The sequence below is a fragment of the Patagioenas fasciata genome, chromosome 8 (assembly GCF_037038585.1).
Source record: "Patagioenas fasciata isolate bPatFas1 chromosome 8, bPatFas1.hap1, whole genome shotgun sequence".
Classification (NCBI taxonomy): domain Eukaryota; kingdom Metazoa; phylum Chordata; class Aves; order Columbiformes; family Columbidae; genus Patagioenas; species Patagioenas fasciata.
In genome coordinates, this window is record NC_092527.1 from 38,507,498 (window position 1) to 38,525,511 (window position 18,014).

Below are 18,014 nucleotides of genomic sequence, written 5' to 3' on the forward strand. Positions count from 1 at the left end.
GACTAATACTAGGACCTGGCAAATACAGAAGTTTGTGGTACAGATTGTGAACATGACTACCTGTGCTAACTGTGTACTCATCTAATGTGCCAAATAGGTCGACAATGAAACCATCACCTACTCCAATGTGATAAAAGTACTTGCTTCTGATTACGTCATCAAGAGGCAAAAGGACCTTCGCTTGCTCATCAACTGCAAAATGCTCCAGAACACCTGGGTGCAAGCAGTGTACATTGCTGATGACAACAATAATGCTGTTAATGTCACTGAAACCCAGTATGGCAGATATGATGTGAACCTGACATTCTACAATTCCTCGTCTTTTGTGTGGCCAGTGCATGACTTTCCATACTATGTTGACCTGAATCAGAATTTGTTCCTTGAAGCTTCTCTTCACAGCTCTGACTCGAATCTGGTGCTGTTTGTGGACACATGTGTGGCATCGCCAGATCCTAGCGATTTTAGAACACTAGCCTATGAATTGATCAGAAGTGGGTAAGAAATTTCTAAAGAATCATTTTAAAAGTATCTCTAAGCATAATTCTGAAAGAGCTCAATTTATGAAAGAGGTGATTTAGGGTCAGCGCACATTGGTTGCAATTCTCAATACAAAGAGACTTCTAAGAAAGACATTTTGGCAAAGCCTGAATAAAATATATGTCAAAGAAATGCCATTCAGAAGTTGCAGTCAACACTGGCGATCTCACTCAGGAAGGCAGTGTAGAAACTGTTTCTGAAATAGACACATTAAACGTAGGGATGTCAAGGGCTCTGTATCAAAAGCAAACATATCTACAAAATCAAAAATAAGTAATATCCATCTACAAATTTTGTATCTGTTGGAATATCACTACAGTATAAAATAAACTTAAGAATGAGAGGACTTAAAATCCTTGGGGTCTTTGTTAGGGAAATGAGCACAATGTATTCAAACATAGTAAATTACAACTTTGAAATATTCTGGGCAGGGTGAATTATTGTGATATTTTTGCAGGGTACTTAAATTAAACCAGAATGACCAGGATCTAAGTTAGGTAATTTCTAAAACTAGTAATTGTCAGGAAGTGAACCTCATTGACAGGAAAGTTAATCTAGCAACTTGCTCTGTGAAACATCTGGAAATCTGACAGATGTTGTGATCACTCAAGCAGGGTACTCTGCAAACATTGAAGAACTAAAGAACAGGTTTATCGACCCAAAATAGATGTCTATTAGAATTAGTTTTGTCCTTCCAGAGTAGAAAGGGGCCCTTTCTGCTTCTGCAACAACCTGCAGGGGCCTCTTTGCAAACAGGTAAACCAGTTTGGAAATGCAAACCAGGTCCTCACTGGGAACACAGTAACCAGCAGAACAACTGGTTATTTTTCAGCTATTTGTGTTTACACAAATTTAATTGAGCTATGAAATTTCTGTGCTGTATACATGATGGTGTTAGAAATCACTGCCGCTTTCCCTTATTTTTGTCTCTTAATTTCCCTTCTCACTAAAAACACTTTGAAAAAATCCTTTTGTCTTGTTCTCCAACCTTGTTTTATATTTGAAGTCAAAGCATATTGCACAGAGATAGAGTAATGCTGTTTCTATTCACAATAGATAACCTGTCAATTTTGTCTCTTTTCAGGTGTCCTAAGGATCCCACCTACTCTTCTTACTATTCACCATACAGCAGTGTTTCCCGGTTTGCATTTAATGCTTTTTCATTTGTTAACAAATACCCGTCAGTTTACCTGCAGTGTGAGCTGGTGGTGTGCAGGTACCGTGACTACTCTTCCCGCTGCTATCAGGGCTGTATTAGTCGGTTCAAGAGGAATGCAGGTTCTTCCCAGGAAAATATGAATGTTGTTATTGGACCTGTTCAGCTTCAGGAAGCTCAGGCTGAGAACAGGAATGTTGGTAAGTTTAAATAACTTCAATAAGTGTTTATTACTATGTGCATTTTTGTGTCTGTTCAGACACAAAATCCAGCTCTGCAATGTGCCTCAGCTCATTCATTCACAACTCTATTATAATTCTTATGGGGAATTTAAAAATTTTTATAATTTTGTTTTATTATGTTTTTCAGTTATTTGCATTCTATCATAGTTTAGATCCATTATTTGTTCTGCACACTTCAAATGGCAAATGGTTTGGTTCTGTGGGAACAAGGATAAGATATAACTCATCTCCCTGCAGGTTTTATGTCAATTTTTCAAAGCCCCCTGTGACTTGTTGACATCTCTGATTTTTTAGCAACCAATTGGTAGGTCCCCTTGGAAACGTTGTTTTCCAGTGTCCAGTATCTGCTGTTTCCACTATCAGAAAACGGCATCTTATGGTCTTAAGAGCGTAATCATTGCAAATTCTTAGTTCCTCTTCTATTTCTTACCATAATCTTTACTTGTTTGGCACAGCCACAGAACCATTTGTGAAATAAATGTGTGATAAAGCAGTTTGGCTTCTGGTCAGATCCAGATTGCAACATTTTACTTCAAGTTCTCATTGCCCAATTGCCTTTGAGATGAACCAGCCTGTGAAAACAAACATAAGCCTCTCTCTTTCTCTTTTCTGCACAGAGCTGGCCTCTGACATCCAGGTGAAAGAGGAGTCCCAGAGCCCAGCGCCTGCTGCCAGCTCCCACGTTCCTCTGGCTGTGACCATCGTAGTGCTGGTAGCTGCTGTTCTCATGGTGGGAGGATTCCTTTTGAAGCGTAAACTGCAAGAACCCATCCCATACCAGATAATGTGAGAGGCAAGCCAACACTTGCAGGTAGAAGGATATTTTCACCAACCATCTGCTTCATGATTTGGTTTTACAATCTGTGTAGAGGGTAACTCTTACCAGACTATTCCACCATCCAGATCTTACTTGAAGAATGTGCTGCATCAAGGTAACAGCCAATGTTACCATGAACTGAACTTACAAAGGAGTCTGACTTCAAAATCCTCAAGTCCAAATACACCTAAAGTCTAAAGAAAGGCTGGTTCTTCCATCCAGTCATTCAAATGAGCTGCCATCTTCAATGCGGGACATTTCAGAGCGTCTCAGTTGAGTTTCTAGTCGAGTGTTTGTGTGAGAAGACTGATTTAGGTGACTTGAGAAAGAAGAACTGAGTTCTTTTGCCCTTGCTGATATGCAGATAAAACACCTGTGTAGCACCATGAGTTACCCTGGAAAGCAGTCCAAGAAAAATGTTAATTTTCACTTAAAAATATCTCAATAATGATCCACAAACAAAAAGACACAGGGGCTGCACATAAAGAATTGCTCCTGTAGACCGTTCCTTATTGTTGGGGGGTATGGTTCTTCACAATTACATGTTTCTCTGAGAAACTGCAGGCCATTTATAAGTTTTGGTATAGAGGACAGATATAATCAAATCTGTTATGTAAATGTGTCATTAAAAAAAATGGGAAAGAAAATGTTTTTTGAGAAATGCATTTGTTCTATACTTACAAACATGCAACGTATGTGTCTGAACTTCCAGCTAATGTATCATCAGGTTGGAGAACGTGACTTCTGACAAAATGACCTTGCCAAGCAATGCTTGCGATCTTCTTACGCATTTCTACACCCATAATGGGGAGGGGAAGAGAGGATGTATGTAAGTTGCCATAAGGAAGTGTGACCCGTCTCTTATCCACACGCAAAATCAAAATTAAAAAATTAATAAAGAAAGAACCTACTTGGAAGAAACCACTTAGTACAGGTGGAAAGGTCACTGTTATTTGATTGAGAAATGCACCTCTTCATATTTTCTTGTTTTCTAGCCAGTGGTGAAAGAGGAAGGTTCATTGGGAACAGTATAATGTACTATGTGTGAGGTGAGCCAGAGATAATGCAGTGACGTGTGAGGAAGGTGAGCTGTACTCTAGGGTGACATTGTGTCCTGACAAGGAGGATGTGGGCAGCTCTGACAGGAATCATCACTACAGCTTGTATTATACCATTTCTTCATGCAAGCTGCCTTCTCCCAGTGACTCCAGGCAGACATCTCATCACCTCTCCATGCTGTGGAGAACGGACCATACAGGAGGGACTGGGATTGCCCACAGAATCTAGAAATTGAATTTTGTTGTCCACACATGAGGAATAAGGATTGAGGGGGGTCTTCTCTTCCTCTCTGCCTAAAGCCACCTTTGAAGGGCAGAGAAATCCAAGAGGCTGACCTGCCTTTCATCTAGTCCTGTTGTGTGGCCCGAAGGTTGTCCAGGCTTGGAGGAATCCAGTGACCTTTTCAGTCCAGGAAGACTTGCCTGGACCTGGGATTTCCTGTCTCTCTAGAAGAGGACCTTCTCCTCTGTTGTTTCCACATCTACTGTTTTCTCTCCTGCTGTGGCTTTACTGCTGTGTTGTTACTGTCCCACCATCTTTCGGGACATAGCTTGATGGCACCTTTTCTACTTCTCCTAGTCTCTGAATATTATTGTGATCAGACAAGCAGAAAGATACCAGACCTAGGATGTTGGTGCCTTCAATCTGCAACCTGCTTATACTGTTCAGAGCTGAGTCAAGTAGTTGGTGTCTCAGAATCATCCTCCTTGTTTTCTGTCACCTTCCTTGATCCACAAGTATTGTAAAAGTGCAGGATTCAATAAAACTGGATTTGGTGATGGGGAAAGGGTCATACTCTAAAGTACATGTGCCTGGTGAACGGTGTCTCTGCCAAGAACCTTTCTTCCCACCTGTTGCCCCAGCCACCCTCAGGAAAGCTTCTACTGGTAAGTCCAGTGGATTTGGCTCTCAGGAGTAGACAGTTCTGATCCACTTGCATCCTCACCATTAAACAAATGCAAATTGATATTCAAGGACCTGCTTCGCATGACATGTGCAACAGAGCCCACGAGGCCATCAAGGAACCCAGCAAATTAGACTAAGTTGCCTCATTGCATCTTAATGCATGGATGGACTATTGTTTCTTTGTCCAGAAATCTGCGGATACCCTCATTCCACTCTAGATACTTCCTTACAGACACAGATGAAAGCTGATGAATCTTCTTTGTCCTTTCAATGGTTTTTATTTGGACTTCATAAAAGCAGGTATGTCTGCAGAAGTGTCCTTACAACAGTCGGTAGAAAAGAAAGTGTTTTCAAAGTTCAGTGGAGCTTCTGTCACAGACTAATGTGCTGAGAAACAGTTCAAGCTGCCAGAAGAAGCCGTATAGAGCAGAAATTATTAATGAGAGAGACATAACCTAGGATGAAAAGATGTGCTGTATGGTATTTGCATGAATTAATTAATTGGAATATTTAACTGTTCCTCTGCAGAGATTGTCTGATAAACAAAACCTCTAGAAATATTCAGATCTTTGAAGTTTGTGGTAAAGAATTAATTAGTGAAGAATGTAGGGAAGAATTAATCAATCAGTGTTGTTCATTTACCTGCACAGTTTGACAGGTTTGTTTGGGTTTTTTTGTTTTGTTGTTGTTGTGGGTTTTTTTTGCTTGAACCATCCAGGAATCACTTTCCTGTTCCACTTACTCTCCATCCTTTTCAGTTATTACGAGAGTTTGGAGAATCACTATCCATCACTTACCTGTGCCTCACTGGTTGGTCAGTCAAATATACAGGATTTTCTCTACTTCTTGCCAAGATGTCAAAACCAGGAGAATATGAATAATGAATACCAGGTGTTGCGTACATTTCCTCATTCATGTGCAAATGTGGTTGTTTGTGTAGAGAAGAAGTGTATTTACCCTTCTCAGTGTTCACTTTCAAAGCTTCCAACATTATCTTTGGCCTCTTGTGTTTTCTTCTTCCATTCCAATAATGCTGGGCTTTGTGGAAAGACCTTCAAGCCATTTTCCCTTGGTCTTCACCCTTGATGGCTATCCCCGGAGGCAGTAAATCTGTATATGATAAATATTGTGCCTCAAATTTTAACTCCTGGTGATGCCAGCCAAGCCATGATGGCTGTAGAGGCTGGAATCAGATGAAGAAGAATATTCTGACTCTTCAGTGTTAGGATGGTCATCAGCCTTTTCTCATTAAGTAGTTAAAGCACAGAAACACAGGAAAGTAACCACCCTGGCAAGAAAATGATGAATGACAATTAAGCATTATTTCACATTGTAGGAAAACTTTGGATTTGTTCTTCAAAGAATGACACGGCTGTAATTGTCACTATGAAAAATTAAACATGGAATATGTCAAGAAATATTCTTAACAGAAATCTGAACCTGTTTTCTTCTCATTTCATAGTTCAAAGGATCAAAGGAAATTTTAGAATAAAGCTAAGTTGCAACCTATGGAATTTACTTAACTATGGATAAAATCCATCCATTTTTCTGCACAGTTTTCACAAAAAGTTATCAGCTGACCCTGATTCTCCTGGCACTTTCTTGCAATGTAACAGTCTCTCTGTGAACAGAGTTTGAACTTGAACTTGGAAGTATCAAAAGGGTCTTATTGGGGCTGGAGGTGTTGACTTCAGCTGCAGGGTTCTTCAGATGTCTCACAGTGATTTGTTCACAAGTCTTTGCTCAGTCTCCTTAATTATCTGGAGCAAATTACCCATGTGTTGAGGCAAAGTTATCACTCACACACTATGGTGTGAGCTCCTCTGCACTTACAGCTGTGACTCTCAGCAAAGAGAGCAGCAAGCAATATTTCACACCTCTCTCAAGTCAACTCCTCTTGCTGACACTCCAACTATTTTTCCCCAAGGTCCTGGACTGGTATCTCAGCCCAGGACCACTGATTGCCTCCTCTCCTTTCCTCTCATCTCCTGTGGCTCCTACATCCACCAAGTGACTGCATCACCTTCTACCTTAACCTTCTTGTCGTTGGCTCTGCTGCTGACAGCAAAGGTATTGATGTTGTGGTGGAGCTGACAAATTTGATGGGATGCAACTGTCTCGATTAAGTGTCTCTCAGGTATCTTCGCATTGCATTCAACAACCACCACAGTTCTGGGGGGTTATGTTCAGAGACCCACCAGTCACACTTGAATAGCACCACCAGGTCTCATCTCATTTTATTTGAAATATGTTAAAGCTGTGAGAAATTCTTGGCTACCCAGAGAGACTTGCCTTGCTAGTTGGAACGAAGTTATGAAACTCTTTCATTACTTTGTTGGAGGAAATACGTTTACGTTTCAATATTCCACCACCTTCCCCAGACCTGAGAAGGAATCTTCCCATAAAACAAAAATGCTGAGATTCATAATACAAAATGAAAATGTATCTTTGGATAGGTGCTCATTTGCTTTCTGCAATAAGATGATTGTGAAACCTATAGTGGCATAAATATTTCCTTTCAGGCAATGGAAAATTACACTCTTGGGATATAATCTTTCTTCAAAACCCAGGAAGTTACAAAATCTTGAATAACAAATCAAACATATTTTTCTTTCGGATCATAGGACTGTGGTTGGTTTATTCTCCTGTAGAAAGAGAAACCTATAGAGCCACTCCCCTTTAGAAATAGAGATTATATATTCTGACAGTCCTTTCTATCAGCAGCACTGGATGAGATGGGTACCACTATGATTTTGACATGGCTACTCTTGTTAGGTCCAGCAGTTCTGGAGGTCAAATCAGGTAAAGCGCTTACACTTGTTCCAGGGCACATAAAATACATATAAAAAGACTGGGGTTCTTTCTGTTGATTCAGTGAATATAAATCATATTCATGCTGCTATCAGTTTGGGCAAAAGTTTAAAGGGGAAATTGGATGAAAGAGATAGCACAGGGTTTTTTCTACTAAAATTATTAACTAATCATCATCGCGAATAAGAATTATTTAAACCATTTAGTGGAGTTCACTCTGCTACCACATGGGAATGCTTGTCTTAGTGCCTTGTATCATTATGATACCTGTGTCTGTGAGTATGTTATGAATAAGTCATTCTTCCAGTTCCAGAAATTTGATCTAAGAATTATGGAAGAATTTTTTAAAAATTGTATATTTATTCCAGAGTATATGAGTGCATATATATGCTACATTTTTAATATTGCTTGTATTATTTGATTCTTGTTAATTTAATGAAATATAACAATAAGTTGGTTTTCATATTCTAGCACTGTGGATAATTGAGGGACATCTAAAAATAATTAAAGACATGAAATGCATTTACTTAAAATTTTTTTTGGTCATTGACATTTTCATTACATCATTATTTTTTATCTCCTCAATGACTCAGGTGACTTTGAGCTAAATAATTCTATGTATATCCTAGAACAGTTGCCAATTATTTTTTAATGAGTTATTTAAGCATGATTGTGAGGATTTATCTTGCCAGCATCCACCTCAACCAGTTTTCTGCATCTGTCCTCTGCTTGCCTGGCCACAAGCCATCTCACTCTTACTGCTGCAGTTCTCTCTGCTCTTGGCTCCATTCCCCACCCTTGCCTCTGTTTTCTGGCTCAGAGTAAGTGCTGTATTTGTATTTTCACAGGCTCTTGGCTTTTTGACACCTTTAACGTGGGAGGCAGGACACAACCTGCCTAGTTACATGTCCAGCTGATGGTTACGTTCTCACAGGGATGAGAGACCCTGAATGAAAGCAAATAAAACTGGTTTAGATCAGCTTTAATTTCCTAATCCCATTCTGACTTTTTGCCAGGTTTGCTGTTTCACTTCCCAAAAATCCTATGAGTATGGTTCAAAAATGTCCAAATAGATATTTGAAGAAACAAATAAGATATAAGTCAAGGGGTATTTTTGTATCTTCTCCCTGGTAGTTAAATGCATACAAATAGAGACAAATTTAATTTGGGCACTGTTTTGACTCTTCTAGTCCAACAACAAAAAATCGGACACAGTGAAAAAATCCGGAGATGTTATCTTCTTAGATTTGTTTTGCTTTGGGTGACTTAGTGTTTAATAACAAGCTAAACATGTATTTGGCAGAAAGGCAAAGTATAACAAGTGTAGTGTGTGTGTTTTAATTTCCAAAGTCTAAATACTGCAGGTCATAAGTTACAACATTTATTTGCTCACTTAGTGGCAAAGTCTTCAGTAAACTTCTTCATAAAAAATGTATCTCTAAAATCAGTGTTTTCATATGGTTCACTGCAGAATGTCTAAACAAGCTAGCTCAAACTGGTAGGCAGATGAGCTTTACCTGAATGAATGAAGTAATCAGATGTATACATGATAGATTATGAGGTATTTCTTTATTTCAAACTCTAATAACATTTTACAGGCATATAAGAAATAAAGCCAGTGGATTTCTATTGAATTGTTAATAATCCTGCTGAAAGCACTGCCCGTTCTGTTGAAAACTTAGTGGAATTCTTCCACTAAAATTCCTCTTAAAAACTGCAGCATTTGGTTGTGATGTGTGGACTCTAGGTCCTTGAAATTCTCCTAAAATTTTAGAGGAAGAAGAGAAATTCTAATAAAATTGAATAAACCAGGGAGAAAAATAAATAACAGCTATTGTTTTATCTAAAACTCTGTAGTTTTTCTGAAGGATTTATTTGTCCTGATTCTGACTGTAATTTTAAGCACTGCTTGTTGTCTTTCAGTAGTGCATAATATCTCATCAATTACAGTTTACCTGTGTGGTAATTTTGATATGGCAGCACTGTTGCAGCCCCATGAGGTTTAGGTTTAGGAAACCTAAACCTTGGCTGTCCAGGCTGCATCTTGTTGTGTCCCTGAAGCCTCAGTGATCTGGTTGAGCCACTGTTCTGCTTCCCCTCCTGCACCCAGCTCAGAAGAGGCTTTGTACATAATATAGAATTGCTACTCGTATGTATTTTTGAAAAAACAGGGGTTGAGGGCAGGAAAGCTGTGCTGTGTGGTCTAAATTACAGCAATATAAATTGCTATCTCTCGTTGTTCTTTACCATTAAAAAAAAAAAAAGAGCAAACACCCAAACAACAATGAATAAAAGAAGTACATCAAGATGAAATATGTTCTTCAAGCGTGTAATTTTCTTCCTACTAACAAAGTGAAAAAAAAAATTACTGTTGTTTTTTTAATACACTCTGACATTTCATTCAGACACAGAAAATATCAATAGTGCCACCATGCTAATGTCTTGAGTTGTATCTGTGTTTTCATGTTTTCTGTCTATGTGTTACTCTTGGACTGGACTAGTTAATATCTCAGCTCAGGGGTCTGAAGCTGCCTGGTGGTAGGTGGGACACATAGGAGCACAGAGCTATGAACCACATGCCCAGGGCACTGGTCTGCCTGTTGTGCCCTTGGTACCATCGATCTTCTGCCATGAAAACCCAAAGACAGCAAAGCTCCAAGGTGGATTGCACGAGGTCCCAAAAGATGCACCTCTCCGGGGAAACCATAGCTCATCTGCGCTTGTTTATCACTTGCATTGTCCAATTTAACCACTCATTAAAGTAGCCATTTACCACAAGATTCACTGAATTATAGAATCATGGAATCATGTAGCTGATTTTAAGATCTGGAAGACAGGAAGAAAAAAAGTGTGTAATCACCTCTGTCCTCACAGACATTTAAAATTGGACTAGGCAAAAACCTACTAGGATTGATGGGGTAGGAGGACCAAATAGATACCTTCCTATGGTCATTTCTAGCTTATTTGTTCAACTGTGTTTGTGCTCAATTCCCTCTCTCCCAAAGAGACCTATCTCCAGCTGGTGAATGGAAGGCACAGATGTGAAGGTCGCGTTGAGCTCTACTACAGAGGAAGCCTGGGGACAGTTTGTGATGATTTCTGGGACCTTCGCGATGCCCAGGTTGTGTGCAGGCAGCTGGGATGTGGCCAGGCCATCGCAGCTCTTGGAAGTGCTTACTTTGGCCCAGGGTCGGGTGACATCCTGCTGGACGATGTCAACTGCAATGGAAACGAGGTCTCCTTGGAGCATTGTGCTCACCGGGGCTGGAGGAGGCACAACTGTGCCCACCACGAAGATGCTGGTGTTGTCTGTTCAGGTGCTGTCACATTTTTATTTTCTAAACACTTTTGCTATAAATTGCACTCAATTTACTTGTGTCAGCATGTGGGTATGCAGACATTCTTCTGAGATAACACTTCATTCATTCAAGAAATGTGCTACAAAGTTATACCAGATATAACCTACATGCATGTATAATCTTTCTATTTCATTATGAAGAATTTTCTATCTGTGGAAGGTTGTGCACCCTCTGAAAAGGCCTGTTCTCAGGAAGCAGAGTCTGATCTTCCAACCATCCAGTCTTTTCACTCCACTGACCCTGCAGGGCCAGGACAGACTCATGATTTTCTCGCTAAATATAAAAATTGTGCTTGCTCACTCCATGCAAAGCAATTAAAAAACCCAAGGATCAGAGATGCATTGCAATATGCAGAACTTTTGTTCTGTCTAATCACCCTGTAGTGACAAGGAGAATAAGGAAACAAGTCAAAATTAGAGTCAAAGCTATGTCTGGTAGGCAATGTTAATCAGGGAGGAATGGAGCTATGTGACACTCATCACAAGTCTTAATGCATTCATTATGAGCAATAACAGTTTCAGAGTCACAACCCAAACTGCCATAGCTGACAACTCAATTTGCATTGTTTCCATATTTTTCAAGTTTTTCTTCAAGTTTAGGTCCATCAATATTCTTTTCCTTTACAAATATCCATCCCTTTTGAGTACTGTGTTATCTTGCTGTTTTCTGATTTTACTTCCCCCTTACTTTTTAAGAAAAGGTAATTCATTTTTAGGTTATTTTCTCCTGTATTAACAAGAGATCGTTATGAACTGAGGAATCACTGATGACAACAAAACTTGCTCCGATACCTCTATTACCTCATGTGTGCTACGTCCAATGTCTGTTTAGGTGCCATTTATTTCTTGTTTGCATCTGTAGCTCCATTGGCTACAACAGACTGACCATATTCAACATGGCCATGTTCATGGTGGTCTGATCCATAATAATAGTTAACACACAGATGTACCCATTGCACAAGCTGATCCTCATGTGGATGATATTTTTCTTCCACATTCATAGGAGAGACCACCACAGAACCGACAATCTCCACAGGGCCAACAGACTCAACACTGGACATAATCTTCACAGCAGAGATGACCTCCCCAGAGGACTCAACCACTGCAATGCTAACAACCTCTCCTGCAGAGACAACCACCACAGCACCACTGACCACCACAGTGGAGATGTCCACCCTTGCACAGATGTCCAGCGCACCACCAACCACCACAGTGGAGACTTCCACCCTAGCAGAGACATCCAGTGCACCACCACCAACCACCACAGTGGAGACGTCCACCCTAGCAGAGACATCCAGTGCACCACCACCAACCACCACAGTGGAGACGTCCACCCTAGCAGAGACATTCAGCGCACCACCACAGACCACCCTGGTAGAGATGTTCACCGTAACAGAGATGGCCACCACAGCAGAGACCAGCACAACAGGTAACCCTGTCCATTGTCACTCACTGATCTTCTTAGTGTACTGGAGGGATTTTCCTATTCCTGGGTCACTCCATTTAGGACATTCCTGACACCCAAGTCCACAGAGAGGATGCAGGCAGAGGATGGAGAAGAGCTGGTAAACTGGGGGGCTGAGGCTTGGGGTCAGGACCTCTGAAGCCATTTCTGGTGAATGAAACTGTTCAGGGAGGGTTTTCCTCTCGCTGCAGCTGGGGGGACTGTGACAAGGGACCATTCTGCCTTTGCCCCTGCAGTTTCTGCACAGATAGTACCATAGGTATTTCCTAGACATGCTCTGGGATTTGGGATATGACTGGAAAAGAGAGACTTGCTGTACCAAATGTTCTGTAAAGCAAGTTAGACCTCTATGGGCCTGAGATTCCTGGCTAGGGAGGACAAGGCTCTGTGAAACAGAGAAGTCATAATGGTCATTTCAATCAAATTAAAAACCTCCACATAAGTGCCATGGAACAGGGATTTCTTGAAGATGGGCTACTACAGGATACATGACATGTCCTGAATGTCTTCAAAGCCTCTTTCATTGACACCAAATTTTTACTTGCATCCATATCTCCAGAGACCACCACAGACTGGACAAACTCAAGAGGTAATTTTAGCCCACCAGACCCATCCCTGGCCATGCAGCAATCATGCAGATTCCCTGTGGCAGGGGCTCACCTGGCCACCGTGGGTGCTATGCATTCTCATCACTCATTAGTTCTCCAGCCTTGTTTTTCAATTTCCATGTTGATATCTATGTCCATTGTCACAAACCTGCTGCACTTGCTGCACTTTCCTTTACTTCCTCTTCTTTCTTGATGCTTCACATTCAGCCGCTCATGAATGGCCATATGCAACACGAAATTCATGCCCAAAAAAGCTTGTTCCCAGCCTTACAATGACCCCCAGCCCAGCACGACAGGAGAGGAGGGGGAATGGGCTGAACTCAATCTGCCCAGCCCAGCTCCCCTCTGTCTGTGACATATTCAGGGGAAGACGGAGTGGGGACCATGAGTGCTGTGCTGGAGGGACACTGACCCAGCTCCACCTGCCTTCCCACAGGCACCAGCCTGCGCCTCTCCGGTGGCAGGAACAGCTGTGAAGGACGTGTGGAGCTGTACAAGGACAGCAGTTGGGGGACCGTATGTGACGACTTGTGGGACCTGAGCGAAGCCCAGGTGGTGTGCCAGGAGCTGGGTTGTGGCCAGGCCATGGACGCCCCAGGCAGTGCACACTTTGGCCCCGGTTCCGGGCCCATCTTCCTGGATGACGTGCAGTGCAGGGGGGATGAGCCCTCCCTCCAGATGTGCAGGCACAGGGGCTGGGGTGTGCACAACTGCGGGCACAGCGAGGATGCCAGCATCATCTGTGCAGGTGCGTGGGCAGCAGAAGACACACCAGCTTTCCCAGTGATCCCACTGGGCATGCTTGGGTGCCATCGCTTGGCAGCAGCCGTGCTTCCCTCCCTTGGTAGTGCTGCGGCAAAGCAGCGAGGTTGGTATTTTCTGCTGCCTGCTGCTGGGAGCATGTGTCACACAGAAGACACCTTTTTTCACACAGAGGGAACAGCAGGCTCTCCGTGCTTGCAGGTGTAGGTACTTGCTGTGGTGGTGAAGAGCAGGATTGCAGGATTGTGGTGTGGGGAGGACGGGCCAGCCCTGGGGGCACATCCAGTTTGGGTCTGGATGGGGGATGGCAGGAGGGAGCTTCATGCTGTCATTACCATTAGTGCTCCATCCAGCCTTGCTTTTCCATGTCCTTTGCCATTGCTATGTCTATCTCCCTCTCCATGCCCATTGCCATCTCTATTGCCACAAACCTGCTACATTCACTGCACTTTCATTCACTCCCTCTTCTTCATTGCAGATCCACATTCAAGCCCTCCTGCTGAATGGCCATACACACCAGGTAATTCATGCCCACCCAGTATGTTCCCAGCTTTACACTAAGCCGTAGCCCAACCCAAGAGAGAGGATTGGGGACGGGCTGTCCTGTGTCTACCCAGCACAGACTGCTGCTCCCCTCTGCATGTGACATCTCCTGAGTGCATGGTTGGTCTCCTTTAGGGGATGGGGAAGACTGAAGCCATACAAATGCTTTTTCTGCAAATGTCCCCATGCCCCAAGCACCTTTGTCCCCCGGCAACTCCCACAGATCCCCCAGCATGTTCCTGGTCAGATGCATCTGCTCTCTGCACTCCCAAGGTCATTGCCCTCTCACTGTTCTCCACTGGTCTCTGTGGGTCTACCCCACACCACCTTATGGTCACTGTGGCCAAATCTCCAAAATGGACAGGGCGATGGGGACCATGGGTGTTGGGCTGGAGGGACACTGACCCAGCACCACTTGCCTCCCCACAGGCACCAGCCTGCGCCTCTCCGGTGGAAGGAACACTTGCGAAGGACGTGTGGAGCTGTACAAGGACAACAGCTGGGGGACCGTGTGCGATGACATGTGGGACCTGAGCGAAGCCCAAGTGGTGTGCCAGCAACTGGGCTGTGGCCAGGCCACGGACGCCCCGGGCAGTGCACACTTTGGCCCCGGTTCCGGGCCCATCTTCCTGGACGACGTGCAGTGCAGCGGGGACGAGCCCTCCCTCCAGATGTGCAGGCACAGGGGCTGGGGTGTGCACAACTGCGGGCACGGCGAGGATGCCAGCGTCATCTGTGCAGGTGTGTGGGCAGCAGAGGACATTGACTCTCCCAGAGGACCCACTGGGTGGGTTTGGATATTGTCCCTTGGGAGAAGCTGTGCTTCTCTACCTTGGTAGAGCCAGGGCAGAGTAGTGAGGCTGGGAGCTTGTGCTGGCTGGTGCTGGCAGCACATATCACACAAAAGCCACCTTGTTACATGCAGAAGGCACAGTAGGATGCCCACACTAACAGGCGTAGGTGCTAGGAGTGGTGGAAAAGAGCAGGATGGTGTGATTGTGGCTTGGGGAGAATGAGTCAGCCCTGGGGGTGCATCAGGGTTTTCTGGATGGGAGAGTGCAGGACAGAGTTTAGTGCTCTTGAGACCCATTAGTACTCCAGCCTTGCTACTCTATGACCTTGTCCATTGCCATAGCCATGGCCATGTCCATGTCCATGTCCATGGCCACAAGCCTACTGAATTCACTGCACTTTCATTCACTCCCTCGTCTTCTTTGCAGCTCCACGTTCAACCCCTCCTGCTGAATGGCCGTACACACCAGGTAATTCATGCCCTCCCAGCTTATTCACATGCTTGCACTGAGCCCTAGCAGGAAAGGAGAGGGGAGAGGAGAGGAGGTGACGGGCTGGCCTGAATTTACCCAGCACAGGCTGCTGCTCCCCTCTGCCCATGACACCTCCAGACTGCGTGGTTGATCTCCTTCAGGGCATGGGCTACACTCCAGCTGTACAAAGGCTTTTTCTGCAAATCTCCCCAAGCACCCTGCCCCAAAGATAAGTCCCAGAGACCACAAGCTTTTCCCTGGGCAGGTACATGTGCTCTCTGCACATCCAGGGTTGTTGGTCTCTCACTGCCCTCCCCTGGTCCCTGTATGTCTATACCACCCCAGCTCATGGTCCCGGAGGCCAAAGCTCCAAAATGGACAGGGAGGTGGGGAACATAGGTCCTGTGTGGGAGGGACCCTGACCCAGCACCACTTGCCTCCCCACAGGCACCAGCCTGCGCCTCTCCGGTGGCAGGAATGGCTGTGAAGGACGTGTGGAGCTGTACAAGGACGACAGCTGGGGTACCGTGTGTGATGACTTTTGGGACCTGAGCGAAGCCCAGGTGGTGTGCCAGCAGCTGGGCTGTGGCCAGGCCATGGACGCCCCGGGAAGCGCGCGCTTTGGCCCCGGTTCCGGGCCCATCTTCCTGGACGACGTGCAGTGCAGCGGGGACGAGCCCTTCCTCCAGATGTGCAGGCACAGGGGCTGGGGTGTGCACAACTGCGGGCACGGCGAGGATGCCAGCGTCATCTGTGCAGGTGTGCGGGCAGCAGAGGACACTGGCTTTCCTGGTGGTCCCACTGGATAGGTTTGGGTGCCGTCCCTTGGGGGCAGCCATGCTTCTCTGCCTTGGCAGACCCAGGCTTGAGAATGGGGCAGCACTGGGGGCACATCAGATTTGTGTCTGAATGGGGAATGGCAAGACAGAGCTTAATGCTCTTGTCAACCATCAATACTCTAGCCTTGCATTTCCAGGTCCATATCCTTGTCCTTTGCCATTGCCATTGCCATCTCTATGTCCATTGCCTCCATTGCCCCAAGTCTGCTACATTTGCTTCCCTTTCATTCACTCGCTTTTCTTCCTTGCAGATCTACATTCAACCCCTCCTTCTGAATGGCCATACACACCAGGTAATTCATGCCCTCCCAGCTTGTTCCCAACTTTGCACTGAGCCCCAGTACAGCATGAGAGGAGAGGGGACAGGCTGTCCTGTGTCTACCCAGCACAGGCTGCTCCTCCCCTCTGCCCATGACATCCCCAGGGTGCATGGTTGTTATCCCTCAGGCAATGGACAACACTCTAGTCCTACAAAGGGATTTTTCTTTAAAAGCCCCCATGCCCCAAGAACCTCTGCTCCCAGGGATCTCCCAGACATCCAGCGTGTCCCTGGTCAGGTGTACCCAGGGTTGTTGCTCTCTCACTGCCCTTCCCTGGTGCGTGTATGTCTACACGCACCCCAGCTCATGGTCCTTGAGGCCAAAGCTCTGAAATGGACAGGGCAATGGGAACCGTGGGTCCTGTGTGGGAGGGACCCTGACCCAGCACCACTTGCCTCCCCACAGGCACCAGCCTGCGCCTCTCCGGTGGCAGGAACAGCTGTGAGGGACGTGTGGAGCTGTACAAGGACGACAGCTGGGGGACCGTGTGTGATGACTTTTGGGACCTGAGCGAAGCCCAGGTCGTGTGCCAGCAGCTGGGCTGTGGCCAGGCCATGGACGCCCCGGGCAGCGCGCGCTTTGGCCCCGGTTCCGGGCCCATCTTCCTGGATGATGTGCAGTGCAGCGGGGACGAGCCCTCCCTCCAGATGTGCAGGCACAGGGGCTGGGGTGTGCACAACTGCGGGCATGGGGAGGATGCCAGCGTCATCTGTGCAGGTGTGTGGGCAGCAGAGGACACCAGCTCTCCCGTGAACCTCATGGTCCCCCATGTTCCGATTCCCTCCTTGCCATGATCCTTGTCATGTTACCCTACGCTTCAATATGGGGACATGTCTAGACCTCAGTATCTTTCTTCTGAAAAACAAATCTCACTTGTGGTTTTTCTTCCTTCACACCTGCAGATCCTCTGGACATCACGACACCTTCATCAGGTAATGCTCTTCTGGAGCTCTTCTCACCTTTCTTCTTGGTGTCTTCCTCTCAGGGTTTTTGAATTTGATTTTTGTATCTGTGGCAATATCACTTTAAACTCGCATGATAATTCTCAAACTGGCTGTGATAACCCCTTGCACCTCTGTTATTCTTCTTGTGCAGTTATAATTGTTGGCTGTGGACATGCCATTTCCCCACTGGGCTCTTCAACTGGGTCAAGGCTTACAAAGTGTTGTCTAAATCTCTTTTAGCCATATGTATCAATACTGGCAAAGTGATGTATGTATGATCTTCAGAACTGAAGATCTAAAGGATAGTGACATCAAACCATGCCAGGACATGCACAGTGTTATTTGGTTGACTATTTGTGTGTGTGTGGTACAGTTTCCTTAT

The 18,014-nt window shown here is 44.9% G+C and overlaps 1 protein-coding gene across 1 annotated transcript in view; it reads left to right on the top strand.

Annotated features, from left to right (window-relative positions):
• The window catches only part of LOC136104803 (scavenger receptor cysteine-rich domain-containing protein DMBT1), a 79,207-nt gene that overhangs the window by 8,764 nt on the left and 52,429 nt on the right, over positions 1–18,014 (top strand). The window contains exons 8-15 of the mRNA XM_071812296.1: positions 98–495; positions 1,622–1,893; positions 10,534–10,845; positions 11,890–12,315; positions 13,396–13,711; positions 14,674–15,009; positions 15,957–16,288; positions 17,094–17,407. Of these exons, the coding sequence (XP_071668397.1) occupies positions 98–495; positions 1,622–1,893; positions 10,534–10,845; positions 11,890–12,315; positions 13,396–13,711; positions 14,674–15,009; positions 15,957–16,288; positions 17,094–17,407 (2,706 nt within the window). The remainder of the gene's footprint in view (positions 1–97; positions 496–1,621; positions 1,894–10,533; positions 10,846–11,889; positions 12,316–13,395; positions 13,712–14,673; positions 15,010–15,956; positions 16,289–17,093; positions 17,408–18,014) is intronic.